This window comes from Ictalurus punctatus, chromosome 21 (assembly GCF_001660625.3).
Source record: "Ictalurus punctatus breed USDA103 chromosome 21, Coco_2.0, whole genome shotgun sequence".
Lineage (NCBI taxonomy): Eukaryota > Metazoa > Chordata > Actinopteri > Siluriformes > Ictaluridae > Ictalurus > Ictalurus punctatus.
In genome coordinates, this window is record NC_030436.2 from 9,215,802 (window position 1) to 9,231,741 (window position 15,940).

The 15,940-nt window shown below is 37.2% G+C and overlaps 2 protein-coding genes across 6 annotated transcripts in view; one reads left to right on the top strand and one right to left on the bottom strand.

Annotated features, from left to right (window-relative positions):
• The window catches only part of phactr3b (phosphatase and actin regulator 3b), a 62,152-nt gene extending 59,492 nt beyond the window's left edge, over window positions 1-2,660 (top strand). For 4 of the 5 annotated variants that reach the window (XM_017450323.3, XM_017450325.3, XM_017450327.3 and 1 more), the window contains 2 exons: window positions 146-235; window positions 2,035-2,660. In XM_017450323.3, coding sequence (XP_017305812.1) covers window positions 146-235; window positions 2,035-2,067 — 123 coding nt within the window. In that variant the 3' untranslated portion in view covers window positions 2,068-2,660. The remainder of the gene's footprint in view (window positions 1-145; window positions 236-2,034) is intronic. The other variant, XM_017450324.3, reaches the window with a different exon arrangement.
• A 6,637-nt stretch (window positions 2,661-9,297) lies between these two features.
• Window positions 9,298-15,838, bottom strand: ppp1r3db (protein phosphatase 1, regulatory subunit 3Db). The gene is made up of 2 exons (XM_017496578.3): window positions 15,597-15,838; window positions 9,298-14,353 (listed from the first exon to the last, which is right to left on the bottom strand). Exon 2 carries the CDS (start codon window positions 14,349-14,351, stop codon window positions 13,455-13,457), a length of 897 nt encoding a protein of 298 aa, XP_017352067.1. The 5' UTR covers window positions 14,352-14,353; window positions 15,597-15,838; the 3' UTR covers window positions 9,298-13,454.
• Between the last annotated feature and the right edge of the window lie 102 nt (window positions 15,839-15,940).

Consider the following 15,940-nt stretch of genomic DNA (forward strand, 5'->3'; position numbering starts at 1 on the left):
AAATATGAAATTATTCTATATCACATTAATTAAACAGTCACATCAAGTGGCTACATAACTGGCTACTAATCATTTTCCTGATCTTTATTTTTTTTTTTTTACAACCACTGTCTCTCAAAGACTGATTTTGGTTTATTTCTCACAGGCGGCGATACGGAAAGAGCTGAACGAGTTCAAGAGCAATGAGATGGAGGTGCACGCATCAAGCAAACACCTCACCAGGTCAGTGTGTGATGTACGTCTTTTTTTTTTTTGCACCTGTGACCTGAAATCGTTGGACCTTTGAACAAAATTTCCAAAAATTGTACACAGACTTCTATAAAATTGGGGATAATTTTATCTATATAAAGCCATTTAATAAGGCAGATATTAGAGATCAGTGTGTGTGTGTTGGGGGGGGGTTCGATGTTAGATTTTTTTGATAAATCTGTTTGTGTTTATATATCCCTTCGAAATATTTCATATCACATACATATTGTTGTCAACTAGCTTTGTTAAAATTAGAGTCAAATGAACATATTTACATTTATCTCAAGTGACCGGTGAGTGAGGCTTATAACTATAACTATAACAAATAACTATAACATTTAATAATGATAACCGTAATAGTGGCTGATAATGAGGTCAGTTATGACAAAAAAATAAGAAATGACTCTTGTGCCAATAGGATTTAGGAATATTTTTGCTTTGTTTTAAAATTATGTGTCTATATATATAACACTTTTGAAGTTAAATTTGTACTTCATAATTAATTAGGATTTGTATATAAAGCTGTTATATACAAAAACACAATCTGACTCCAAATTCAGCCATAAAGTTACTGCATGTGCAAAACCCACATGTAAACATTGGTCATTCTGTGGATTTCAGATTCACTCCATCATTTTCACATCCAAATGTATACAAACAAACAATTCACAATTGCAAAGAATCGCTGATTTAATCATTGTCATTTAATCCACAAGTAATAAAGTGCAGTTCAAATACTACAAATATGCTACTGATATAATTTCTCAAGAAAGAATTAAAACACTTGGGGGCATGCTGCTTTAGTAAAATGGTCAACAATAGAGCGGTTAGAGCAATAGAGCACAAAGGGGGCCTACATTAGCGGTCATCAAATCTCTTCCTTAAGATTGACCTTCGTGCAGGTTTCATCCCCAATGAAAATCTAACACATCCGTTTTAGTTGATTGAGAACATCTTAAGGCACCGATTAGATATTCAGGTGAGCACGATTATGGTTGGAGCTAAGGTCTTCAGGAAGGTAGATCTCCAGGAACAGGGTTGGTAACCACCGATCTACTCTTAGCATCCTGAAGTTGATTATTTACCAATAGCAGCACATCCAAAAATTCTGCCAATGATTGCAACGTATAATTCATATAAAATGGCATGTTGTACGTTTTATCCATTATTAGTTACAGTTAATGCTGTGGAACATCTGTGAAGGAGTTTAGTTCCTGTTATCACTTTTGTAAGAGCAGCTGTACAGAGTTTCCTCACCAGTTGTAGCCTCGCATTTTCAATCAAGTTAATACGAGTAAAAAAAATACAGCATTTTGTCTAATTTCAGAGAAACCTGAATGAATAAACTTCTCTGTCCTGAAAATGACAGATTTAACTCTTACTGTGACAATGTGCTGACAGTGGAGACTCCTTCCATCAACGTTAAATAAACATTTTTTGTTTACGTAGATCATCCACCATAGAGGTTCCTGTAAAATGAACGCTGTGGTATAAAAAAAAAGTAATAATAATAATAGTACAAAGAGCTACACACCATAAACCACTTCTCCTTTGTGACTATCCACACGTGTTATGGGAGCGTATGTGACTTTAGCCGCCCCGCCCCCTCCTGCTGGAATCTGCACACATTAGCACCACATGACATGGATAACAAATGCTTCCTCATGTTCAGCTTGCACTTATTTTTATCCTAGTCCATATTTCTTGCAGACAAGAATAGCCTTTACAAGCTTGTGTGATTTATGAACTCCTCACAGATGTCCTTTTGTTTATTCACTACTTCAGGTTCCACCGGCCATAGCAAGGTTTCTTCTGTGAAGAACATGCTGGACGTTGAAGGAAGACCTCAGGAGGGTCCATCCTGCACCGTGGCCCATGGGTCCCTGGAGGGCCTGCTGGTTTTTTTGTGCGGTTTGTGGGTTTTTTTGGGCATTATCTCGGGAAGCTCAGAGGCTGTGTCTCTGGAAAATCTCGTGCAACCTCCTCAAAAACTCCTCAGCCAAGCTACACCTGTAGTTTTTTTTTCTCTACCTGGCTTTGTTTCGTATTCATTTCTTTTTTTCTTAAGAAGAACCTTGATGGAGAAGAACACTGATCAAAAAACAAACCCAGGTCCTTTTTCTTAAAGACTCTTTTTAAAAAAAAAAAAAAGAAGAAGAAGAGGAATAATAATAATAAAAAAACGCCTTTCAGTGCCAATAAAAGGGAGGGATGAGGGAGAAGAGGGTCCTGCATGTGAAGCATTTCCCCTCCCCAGTGATGGTACTGTAGTCACACCTTACTAAAACTTGACTCCAGTTTCATATCTGCTGTATATATGTCTGAAATTCCTGTCTTACCTTTGTAAGCATTATTTATTGTCTGCACAGTACAAGACTTGGATTTTTACAACAACAAAAAAAGCAAAAGTGTCTGTCGTTCTTTTTGTGTGCAGATGAATTTTGCTTGGGGATGGATGTGTAATGAACATGACTTATGAATCCTTTCCTGAAACGATTCTGTAGAGCCATAGCATCGATGAACCAGTCTGGGTTTCGTAAAAAGAACCTTTTGATTGATTGATCTTTAACCAGTGGTGACAGACAGAACTAAAAAATAAAATTTCCACCATAAATTATATCATGTTCGTGAAAGGAAAAAAGGATGATTCAGTTTATGGTTAAATAATCAAACACCAAAGAACATATAGATACGATGTGGCATTCGGAAATTTATTTTCCAAAAGCATTATTGTTTAAAATCACTTTGTAATAATTTTTTATGAATCATTTTTATGTAATCATTTGTAGAAACTCCACATAACCTCAGTCCAGGTAATCCAGAAGATTCAGTTTCTAACATGTCTTAAAGTAGCAATTACAGTAATAAGGATAATAACAATAATATTAATTATAATTATAATAATAATAATAATAATAATAATAGCAAGCTGTTTATATAGCACCTTTCATCCATTTAAAATGCAGTTTCAAGAAATAAAATAAAAGGTAGTCAAAAAAAAAGAAATATTATAAAGGTCAACTGTAATGCAAAAAAGTAAATGTGACAGAAAACAGAAAATAAAAACAATATTTAAAAAATAATAATCAAAGGTACATGCAAATAGAATAAAGGTACATGAATTAAAATAATGTAAAGGTAATCTCAATGTAATGTAACAGTAAGGCAGATAATAAAAACTTGTTATAAAAGTTTATTATTATTATTATTATTATTATTATTATTATTATTATTATTTTTCAGACATAGATGGAGCCTGATGAATGTTTAATGGTAAAGTGAAAACACCAAAAAAAAGCTGCTTCACCATACCCCACTTTTTAAGTTTCACAGATGAAATATGGAGAAGGCTAGCACGAGATGATCTTAAGGCAGGATTTGAAAGATGAAAGTTTATCAGACCTTCAGACACTTGAAGGTGCTATAGCGTTAAAAGGTTTGAAAGCTAGAAATAATGTGATCTCGTTTTATCCCACGTGTTAATATTCTAACTGCTGAATTTTGCAGAAGTAGCTGGAAGTCCTGTTTGTAATGCATCACAGTATAGTCAGTATTAAAGCTTTTACTCACGGGCCCTTAAGATAAATCCTTTAAATTAATTTGAAACATTTCTTTCGATTTTTCGAATAGCTTTCATTAAATGAAAGAGTGTCGCTTTAATAAAAGATGGCCTGGAGACTATATACACGCTTAACAGATACTCAAATCAGACATGATTAAGTTAAAGACAGTTTATCGTGTTACAGAGAAACCAGAAAGTTCTCTATCCTGAAAATTTTTCCATTTCGGGGAAAAAAAAATGGAAAGGTGCCATGCAAAAAAGTTGGAATCTTTACTGAATGTTATGCTGACACTGGAGACTCCTTCCAAAAATGGTTCTTACAGGAAACTTCACCATATCAACAAATATATATTTTTAGAAATCTGTTTATTTATTTATTTGTATTTTACCCGGTACAAGTCCCTTTGTATGAGCTGTTACTATAGAAACCATAGCGTATTTAAATTACAGATAGAAGTACTGTCCAAGCTGCTGTTATAGAAAACTAATCAATACTTGAACTGAGAATTCCACAACGCTGTCGTATAATGAATGTTGTAAACAAGTGGAGGGTGGTGTTTATTACACCTAACATCATTAATGCTTTCGTTCTAACATGTTATCATTTCTATTGCAACGCTGCATCGAAAGACTTTTCTAAAATCAGGTTAACATTCGCAGTTTGTGTCATTTCGTGCCAAAAAGCAGCTAAGCTGCTAGCTGAAGAAAGATGTGACAACTAGCTAGCTAGACTTGCATGTGATAAATTTCAGAAATGATACATTGCGCTGATATGTTTAATAAGTGTGACATGTCAGTCATGTTCGTTACCATTTCTGGTTCATTACGAGGTTCCACCAATCATCTTAAGGAGAAGCCTATTGAAGCCGTACTGATAATGAAGTTAAATGAACAAACAGCGCTATATTGCCGTGAGATACTTTATCATTTGATTTGTGATTAATCAATAATATAGAAATTATGCAGCTTTTGAATGTACTCTTAGGGCAAGCCAGGCATCCCGTGTTGTAAATGCATCAAGACTCACATATCAGCGTCGTTCCACTTAACTGTCTTTGTTTGTTTCTCAATCGGCCTGTGAAGCGTGACCTCAGCTCGAGCATATCTCTTATCCTCTCCTTTGTGTGTATTGAGGACAGAGCAGCCGTGTGCATCATTTATTTACAGAGTCATTCAGAGACTTTCTAGGAACCAAACAACGGCAATAATAAGAGCCTCACACATGTCTCGAGTAACAGGCCGTGCTATTGATCTGGTTAATATACAAAGTAAAGAGAGGACGCAGAAAGACGAGTTTTAGGGCTCTGTATTGAGCTACGCAAATTCCTAGAGCACTATCTGCACACAAAAAACCATACAGTTTTACTGAATATGTTTTACCTCTGAAAGCTTTATTTACTAAAGCTTTGTGTATAGGCCACAATTTCCTTCTAACATGTTCAAGGCTGAAAAACTGGGAGGAAAAGTTTACACCCATGTGGATTTTGAGTTAAAAAAGACCTCTATTTATTTATATTGGGGATAAAACTACCTGATAGCAGCATTTGATACCAGGTAATACTATGCGATGTAAGCCGAGTGCATGTTGTTGCTCTAATGAAAAGAAGACCCAAAATCCTGGGATGTATTTGATTACATCATGATTACATCAGCGTGACAGATGACCGCGGTCCATCGTTCTGAAACCCGCATGCACCATCTTCAGCTTCATTTCCACAAAATCTGTATTTCTGAGACACCACACCACAGAACATAACAAAAAAAAAAAGAATTTGATTTAATGTGATTAATTAAAATATATGAATGAAATTGAGCTTTCTGTCAGCTTCCCAAGCGCCACAGAAACGTGTGTAGTGAAGTCTGGATCTCCATGGAGTTTAAGGGGTTAAAATATTCAAAGCTGGAGGGAATTATTGGGATGTTCTCAGTGTAGTCGGTTGTATTTTAATCCCATGGTTCAGCAGGGAGTCCTCTTTTTAGAACATGTATATTGACTTCTTATATAACACCGAGCTGTGGAGCCCAAAAATGTCAGTGTGACCGCTGCAGATTGAATCCCCACTACCGTCACAGTCGTTTCTCCCTGAAGGGAAGCTAATAGATTTATTTTTTTTCATAAAGTCAAAAAAGAACGCCTACACGCTCCTTCTCTTTCTCTCTCACACACAGAGGAACTCCAGGAAACGCACAGCGATAGGCTTATAAAAAGGGTTTATGGCTCGTCATCAGGTGTTTGTGTAACAGAGTACACTCTAACTCTTAATGCGTGTTACATAAACCACATCCTTGTCTGATTTGCTGTTTATGTCTCGGTCTAGTGGAAGCAGATCACTCTCCAAGTGTGTCTCAGTGGTAGTTAGATAACAGCAACAAGAGACACATTTACAGAGACAGATCAGAATGTCCTGAAAATTGTGCCACTGATGGAAAAAAATCAAGAAAAAAAAAGTCTGTCTTGCTTGATTGTTTCGCAAATCAGAACAGGTGCAAAGGATTTGGCAAATACAGCGACATACCAGTGATGGCTGTTCATGATATTTGTTCGTGTGAGGGCTAAATTTTGGTACATGTCTCTACCAATGCCTTTTTTATTGCCTGATACAGACATTATCCACTATATAGTCCCATTTTCCCTCTCCCAGTGTTTGTAATATATCTTAACATAATAACAGAAGACCAAACGCATAGGTTCTGTACATCACAGATAGACTGCCTTCACTTACACGTTCCCTTTGTTTGTCTTAGACTGTGTTAATGGAACTCGATTAGAATTCATTCCAGTTACAGCAAAATGTTAATTATAATATATAAAAAAGAAGGATCATAAAAATCGCATTTAGTTGTTTGTTTAGTTCTGCCCTGAATAAGCTATTTCACATAACAGATGTTTACATATAGTCCACAAGACACAATAATAACTGAATTTATACAAATGAACAGTTCAAAAGTTCAAATCTGCTCGATTCTTAATACCGTGTGATGTTACCTGGATGATCAGTGCGTGTGTTTATGTTTTGTGATAGTTATTCATGAGTCCCTTGTTTGTCCTGAACAGTTAAACCGCCCACTGTTCTTCAGAAAAATCCTCCAGGTCCTGCACATTCTTTACTTTTCCAGAAACTTCTGCATATTTGAGCCCTTTCTAACAGCGGCTATATGATGTCGAGATCTGTCTTTTTCACAATGAGGACGACTGAAGGACTCGTACACGACCATTACAAAAGGTGCAAACGTTCACTGATGCTCACGAAGGCACCACAGGATACATTAAGAGCCGGGGGGGAGGATTAGTCGTTGAACAGGACGAGGAGAATGCTCCGTGTAAATTGTTATTATTTTGTCTTAAGAGCAGTACTAAATAATAATAAAAAAGATTTTTAAACAAAATAATAACAATTTGCACAGAGCATCCTTTTCAAAAGTTTACACCCCCCTGGCTCTTAATGTATCGTGTTGTCTTCTTGAGCATCAGTGAACGTTTGCCCCTTTTGTAATAGATGCATTTTTGTAAGTATTTGCTTTAAAACAAGATCTTATTATCACCCCAAATGGAGATAAAATCTAGGTGGTTTGTCAGCCTGTGTAATCACCTTGCATGAGTTTCATTGATATGCTGTCTGGGCTAGTAAGAAATCAGCCCCAGCCTTGCTTCTCAATTCCTCATACTATTCTGTGTGTTTTTCTTAAGACTGGTGGTGGTGGTGGTGCTGTTGCACTCAGTTCAACAAAAAATCCCAAATCATCCAGTTTGAGATGCTTGTTAAAAGCAAATTATCTGATGTGGATGCCAAAAAGGAAAAAAACAATAACAAAATACTTGACGTCTTAAACTTCACATTATGAAGTCAATAAAATAGTAATAAATAATAAATATGAATTTTAAATGTTGGTGATTTTGTGTTAATACTTATTTATGCTATCTCAGGTTTAGTAAGTATGTCTAAGTAAGTAAGAATTAAGTAATATATCTTAGCTAGCAAATAAGTTCATTAAGGCTTTTTCCCCCACAAATATTTCTCATTATGAGATTATTACATACAAATTATAGATCATTAAGCCCTGGAGATTTTTATGAATTTCAAGTTTGGACTCATTGTATTCTATGAGTAGATAATTTTCCTTTTTTCCAAAGCAATAAATATAGTTAATAAGCAAAATGAGCTGCAAATTTTCTAGAATTTCAGCATGAGATATAGCTATACATCCAACTCCACCTTCATCTCAGAAAATTTTCTGCAGTTACACCATTGATGATCTGTGAGGGAAAGTGGCCATTTTATTTTCACAGCTTTAGGACAAGCTGTAACAAGCGCACATTGTTAAATGTTATCTTGCATGCACTAAAGATTCTTACAGCTGTTTCTGTTTTAGTCTTCGTGTACCCTAATCCTACGTTAGTGGTTCTCTTAATCTGTTTTGTTATATAAGGCCAAGCTTTGGCGTGGTCCCTTTCAGGTTCTGTCTTTATTTTTAGTAAACGCTGAAGGTGTAGTCTGACACTGCAGTCAAACAAAGGTGATGTTTGAGTCTGAGTCCAAATTATATGATATAGACTAATGTTTTCAGGGTTTGTGTGTTTGTATTTGTGTTCTCATTGCAGTTCACTTGTCTCAGCGAGTCTTTAATTTACAAACCTACAATTACGCAAAAAGGAGGCTTGACGAAACACTGCAGACGTGCTGTTTACTGTTTGCGTGTTTGCGATAGCTTTGACATTTAAGTCTTTTGTCTTCTCCTTTGTCTTCATTCCTACAGGAAACACGTAGCCAGGTGATTAATATCAATACAGGGCTTTAAAGCTAACGCGTATGACTTACGTCTTTTCTTTGTTCTTTTAACTGGGTCAGTCAGCTCATTATACAGAGACGTGGGCAGAAATCGACCCAAAAAACTTTCTGATACTGACTCGTTACATCTGGATATTCGCCATTTCAATCAACAAGGACTGATTGTATACTTTCTACACTGAAAATATGTGTAACAGATATTGCGAGATGTTTAATGACAAATCCAAAGCCACAATCCAGAAATCAGAATCAAAACAGGCCAGTGTCGAAAACAACAATATTCATTAGCTTAAAATCCAAAGGGAAGTTGAAAGATCAATGCAAGGTTCAGATACTAGAATATCAAACACAACACAAACGCTCAGAAGAAACAAAGGTAATGGCAAGACTTTGCAGTGTGTGCAGGATTGTATGTGCTTTCTCTAGACTGTAAACTGTATGTAATGAGGCAATGGAGGAAATTCAAGTTTGAAGTAAATTGACATAAATCTATTCTATTAAGTTCAAAAACACTAAAACACACACAATTACAATTATTGGCACCCATAGAAATTACCCATGAACAAAATGTAACTGAAGATTTTTGTTGGGTTGGATAAATATCCACTGAATGCTTTGAAATTAGATTGAACAATGTTTTAACAGGACAGCGCATCCTGGGAGAAATCAACCATAAATTTTTACAAACACTCACAGAGCCATTCACACACTATGGACAAATTGGTAATGCCAATCAGCCTACAGGGCATGTCGTTGGACTGGGGGAGGAAACTGGAATACCCGGAGCATGAGGAGAACATGCAAACTCCGAGCACACAGGACGGAGGTGGGATTTGAACTCTCAGCCCTGGAGGTGTGAGGCAAACGTGCTAACCACTAAAATGTGTTTGTTTCTTTCAATACATACATTAGGACAAATATATCAATGTAAGTAATGCAAACTTCCAACTTCTGTTTTGGTCCAGGTTTCTGGAACCGAGGACCTGAAAAAGAGGTACTGAAAAAAGGAATACATTCACACTGGGTTGTGGACGGTTTCAGAGACAATGAGAGACAATAAATTGATGTTTACCAAGCACATTATTAGACAGTTAATAGAGTCAGATTGGATAGAGTTGCCTAACCCAATATATATATATTGTATACTGATGGATGACAAATAAAAATCTTATAGATGTTTGAGATAATAATGTCCTAACGAAACATAGCTCATAAAATTGAGGTTAATCAATTCATTTCCAGTTGCTCTGTTATACTCTGGTGGCATTTATTTATTTTGCTGGCATGGTTTGACTTCACTTTTGTCCCTTTATACAAAGCGACACTACACACACTACAATCTACAGTTCTTTTGACTGATCACCTCTATCCTATGCTGAAACATTTCTTTCCCAATGGACCTGGTCTCTTCTGGAATGACTCCACCCCCATGCACAGGGCACCGAATGGTTTGTTGAGGATGAAAATGATGTAAATCCTCAAGTTGTGCCCTTCACGCTCTCCAGATCTCTACAAAGTCGAACCGAAACTCTATTGCCTCAGCGATTGGTCTATATTTTTGCTTCTATTTTTATATATCTGAGCAAGCACAACTTTTAATCCTGTTGAACCTCTTGACCTAGCCTGGAACTGAAATCTTTCCCCACTTATCCAGATCAGGAATGATTTGTGTGGGGAAACACCGTCAACATTTAGACTCATGACTCACTTGAGAAAGAAAATCGACTCACTGCTGGACAGTGGAGCAGAAATCACAGCCGGTTGAACGGAGGTCAGACTTTAACAATCTACTGTCAGCTTCCTCCAAATATCCATATCACAGGCATGATTCAGATTCAGTTAGCAAAGATTCAAATGCACTGTATAGACCACGCTAAACTAATGAACCTATTATGTCTATACACTGCAGGTTCACCAGATCAATGCAAATATGCAATAAAATGAGAAGGAGCAGTAGATACTGTGTACATTCCTAATACAATTGTTAGGAAAAAAGCCCTTTCAGTCAACTGTTATTAAATTATCTTTAGAATAATAGCATTATTTTATCTTTATAAATAATTTTTAATTTGTAAAAATGTGATAAGAACTGAAAAATAGCCTAGGAACTTTTAGGAACAGCAGCAGAGAAGTAGATCTTGTTCAGTGACTTGTTACTTATTATAAAAATGCTTATTATTTATTACTTCTCATTCCAGTTTGATGGAAAGTTCCTGCTTCCTGTATTAAGGGGATTTCACCCTAAATACGTGTCTTGAGTATGTGGATTATACCCGGATAGGGATTATGTAATTACGGGATTATTCCTGTTATAGGAAAACAATCAACCATGTGGCCCGATATGAAGCAGAGTTATTCCACATGGACATTCTCTCTGTGGTTGCTGGGACTACGGTTGCTGCAATGGCCTTAGGACTGCAATTACCACATGCTGTTTTACACTCAGGTCTCCTTTAGTGAACAGTGGACTAGTTCAACAAAATAGACTTCATATAAAAGCCATAATGAACTTTCCTATCTGGTTCCACTCAAGGTTTCTTCCTCATATCATCTTAGGGAGTTTTTCCTCGCCACCGTTGCCACCAGCTTGCTCAATAGGGATAAATTCTCACGCTTAAAATCTGTATCCTGTGTTTATATGTTTCTGTAAAGCTGCTTTGAGACAATGTTCACTGTTAAAAGCACTATACAAATAAAATTTAATTGAAATTGAATTGAATTGAATTATTCTTACACCCCGAAATTATCTTCACTACTACTACTACAGGTTCCACCTAGCACCCAAAAGGAATCTTTGGTTTGTCCCATTAAGGGTTCCTTCAGAGGGACCCAAATATTTGTTTGGGTTTCGACATGGAACCTGTAGCAGTGAAAACGACTTAATCAAAGTAATTGTACCTAATTAATTAAGAAATTTTAGTAATGCATGTAAGTACATGTACACTGTTAGCAAAAAAAAGGTCCAATGTGACACCCTAAAGGTTCTATATCAAATATTTTCCACAAATAAAAAAACCCCAAAGAACCCTTAGAGTGTCACATGGAACCTTCATGTGTACATGTATTTACAGGCATTTTAAAGATTAAAAAAAAAACCTGATTGGGTCATCTTCACATCTTCAGTACAGGTTCCGCACCCTTTTGTTTGGGAACCCTTAAACAGACAAACCAGACATTCCTTTTGGGTGCTTGAAGGAACCTGTAGCACTTAACAGTTATCCCAAATATACACTATATACAAGGGACACCGAAGACGCGTTAGGACAGGTACTTAGTGAGTTAAAAAAAATAAAAAATTATTAATTAGGTCATCTCAACTGCTATACAGGTTACATCTAGCAACATAAAGGGATCTTTTTAAAATTTGTCCCTCTGCGAAAACCCTTAATATTCCTCTTTAGAACTGTACAACAGAGGGTTCTCGAAAGAAATAATTCAAAAAGGGTCCAAGTACAATCCCATTACACATCATTTCACTTAAAAAAAACAAGCAAACAAAAATAAAACATTAAAATAAAGGTTCTACAAAGTCCATGAAAAAGGTTCTTCATGGGTTCTTTGGCTGGTTAGCAGTTCTAGCTTTCTAAATGTTGTGGAGTTCTACATAAAACATTTCCCCACTTTGATAAGGTAGCAGCAGCTAGGAAGAAAATATTCAGAAAGGTTCAAAGTACAATGATTTCAGACAAAATTTCATGTAAAAAAAAAAAAAAAATTAAAAAATTTAATTATTACTGATATAACAAAGTTTCACATTTACAAGCCTGATGTACATTTATATAGACTTTGAGGTTAGGTCATGGGCTCTACATGGAACCTTTTTGAAAGAGAAACACTCTATTGTAGGGTTTTTAAAAAAATGTTAGGATTCCACCTGAGGGACAATCTGAAATGGGTACTAGGTGGAATCTTTTATATAATAGTACAACCCATCATACACAGCAGCACCACCTTGTGGTGAAAAGACACAAATACAGGAGTTCAGAAAAGTTTTACAAAAGTTATTCGTAAAACAAAAGCACTCTGGGTAAATTTGAGGCCAGATAAGATTGAACAAAGCAATGTCAACTACAAACATAGAAAAGGGAACTTTTCAGTAGTTAAGGGTTCAATGTGGTACCATCTCTAATAGGGAAACTCTACATAGCAGGGGTTTTCATGGTAAAAATGGTATTTCTCTCCCAATTTTGTTGCCTGCCACTTCCATCCCCCCAGCCAGATCTACCCTATCATATAACAGTTAAGAGTGTTGAAGGTTGACACATGACTGGCTATTGTATCTTTGATTGACAAGGGAGAGAGAGTTATGTTAGAAACCACGGCCATTTTGTGCTCCCCTGGATGACCCCATAGTGCTCCCATAAGTAAAGACTTAAAAGTTAAAACACAAAATTACTTTGCAAATACACATACATATTACACAGTACATATTGTTCTATTGAAAAACCTCCTTAGATACATTGTACAACACAAATAGACAAAACCATCAACAAGCCATTGAGGTATGAGTGATTAACTTCCTGAAGCGTGTTTGCAAGCTGAGAAAACCCAAATTCATCATGAGTGAAGTCACAGAGAGGAAATGACAACGATTACACAACTGCTACAGCTACAAAAAAAATAATAATAATAAAAGGTGAAATGTAGTGTGCACTAAACAGAAAGGGCTGAAACAATGAGTTTGAATGTGACTGCAGAACTCTTTTAAAATCTAGAACCTAGTATCAAACCTCATCGGTGCAGAATTAAATCATGAGATTAACATTCAAATGTACAAAAATAAATACAAATCTGAGTCAGTTGACGCAAAATGAGCGTGATGAAATTAGGATGAAATTCTATAGCTCTTGATGGCTTTAGGTGAAGTGCACCATGCTGTCCTCGCACTCCTTAGGCACGATCAGCTTGTAAGTATGGCAGGCCAGTTTGTAGTTATGTCCGTCGTTGTTGTCCCAGTATTCAGTACCGAGGACGCGGTAACAGATGGCAAACTCCAGACTGGCTCCAGGTTTGAGGATGAACGGTGGCACGGGCAAGTGAAAGCGAAACACATCTGATTGCACATGATCTCGGTGCACAGTAGAAACCCAACAAGCTTTACACTCAGTGCTGCTTTTCCAGTCTGTGAATGAGTACCATACGCTGACCTGTTTCTCAAAAGCCAGGTTAAGAACTTGTGCTGTTCCAACGATCCCCAGTTCCGAGCAGTGGACTTGCTCGAGGCAAACACGCCGATGATATAGACGCTCCAGGAAATCAGGCTCGCCGCCGATGTTCTCGGGGAAAAACGGCTGAAAGAACGGCAGGGAGATTTCTAAATGTTTCCCAGATGCCAGCTCAGAGCTGGCTACTAACCTGTTTATGACATGATCTGGAACTGTGGGGTCTTCGCTGGCCCGGAAAAACTTTACACGTTCCAGCTCGAGGCCCAAACAGTCGATGAATCGGACTTGCGAGTACCTGCGAGTCGTCGTCTCGTCTGAAGGAGGGAGAGAGTGCGCTCTTCTCCTCATGATGGTTCTTGGCTCAGGTTCACAGGAGAAGCTCCGGCGGGTGAGATGCTGAGAAGGATGAGGACGAGAACGAGGACTCGGGGGTCTTATTGCCACCGGTTTCCTTTGAGGTGGAGGCTGAGGGTTGTAGATGTCACTGAGGCGGATGGTCCTGGCAGGTTGGGACACTTCACTGAAAGCGCTCAAAAACGTTGGCTGTGATTCTCCAGGAAACGGATTACTGCTAGACACTGACATCATTACTGCAAATTTGAGATATGACAAATACCTCATTAGGGGAAAAAAACTTAAAGATTCGATCATTTATCCTTCATTTTCTCCAACATGGGTAGACTTAAAATCCATCACAAATTAATAACCAACATATCAAAACAATGTATAGTTGTTTTTTTTTTTTTTTTTTTAACAAAATATGTTTTCAAATGTATTGGCACCCCGTCCAGGGTGCACCCACTAACCCATGTGCCCAATGTTCCCCGGGATCGACTCGAGGTTCTGCGTGACCCTGTAGGATAAGCGGTATAGAAAATGGATGGATGGATGTTTTCAAATGTAGGTTTTCTTTAAAAAAATACTAGTTTTAAAAATACTGGCACACCCCATTCACGACACTAAAAAGTTCATCGCAAAGCTGATTAACCATTCATATGTTTATCTTGATGTATATTTCTAGGATCCTTATCATCCTGAAGGATCCATCTACACCCGGATATTAACCTCCAGGCAGGAGCAGCCAGGTTGAAATTAATGATGCTCTCAGTCTTACATTGAAGCTGATGCAAACTCTTTGAAGTTCTCTTCAATATGAACTTGAACATACTACAATGCTCTGTTTCAATGGTATTTTGAACTGGTTATGTATTTTTTTGTTATATAGATACCTAAATCATGCAGATCAAAAAAGTATTATATGGTTTCCATTCCCCCCCAAATACTTTGCTTAAATTTAATTTAGAGTTGCTGCCTTACATCTCCAGGGTTCTTCTCTGGTTCTCCGGTTTCCTCTCACCTCCCCAAAACATGCAGGAGGATTGTCTACTCTAAATTGCTCCTTTGTATGAGCAAAATAAATGTTCTCTCACAGATGACAATTGATAACCCCCACCCCACCCCCCAAATATTCTTCAGTACTGAAAAAACATTTTCCTGTGTATCTTTTTTTGAGAGAAAGTACAATTGAATAAAAACAGTTAGTTATTATAAGAATGACTTCTGTTTGAGGATCGGTGAGTAGTTTCTCCACATGATACACATAATTTCAGTCCATTTTCTTCTCTTGTGCAGTTGACTTTTTTTTAAAAACAAAGCAGAAGGAGATATTACACAGTACTAGAACCAGCAGCGTTGGATGCATCCCTCTTTCCAGCTCCAGCTGTCAAGCCATGACACCCGTGCATTCATGCATGCTCACTATCTCCACATCCTGAGGAAGCAGTTTATTTTCCAAAGCAGATTTCTAAATTGCACGTGACAATAAAAACCCACCTCGTGAAGAACGCAGGTGTCGTTCACGCGCGTATTGACACGTAGTATACAGCAGTGACTTAATTCCGGCTACATGCAGAATAAACCACCTCTGACATTTAGAAGCAGATCCCAACGGGAGGTGTAGTTTTAACCCAGCAGTGATAAGGATTATTATTAGATCAAGGCGCTGGTGAAGAGACTGCCTTCACTGCTATAAATAACACATGATCTACTGTGTGACGGAAAATTTTCAAAGGAGTCTACATGATATAGCATATTTTAGTGAGTCGCACCAGATGAAGTGTCCGATCACATGGTGTGAACTACATTTCCCAGAAAGCAGCGCGGCACACATCCAACAG

Bases quoted from the DNA above. Each gene is read 5' to 3' on its own strand.
- ppp1r3db (XM_017496578.3), bottom strand. From the start codon at position 14,351: ATGATGTCAGTGTCTAGCAGTAATCCGTTTCCTGGAGAATCACAGCCA.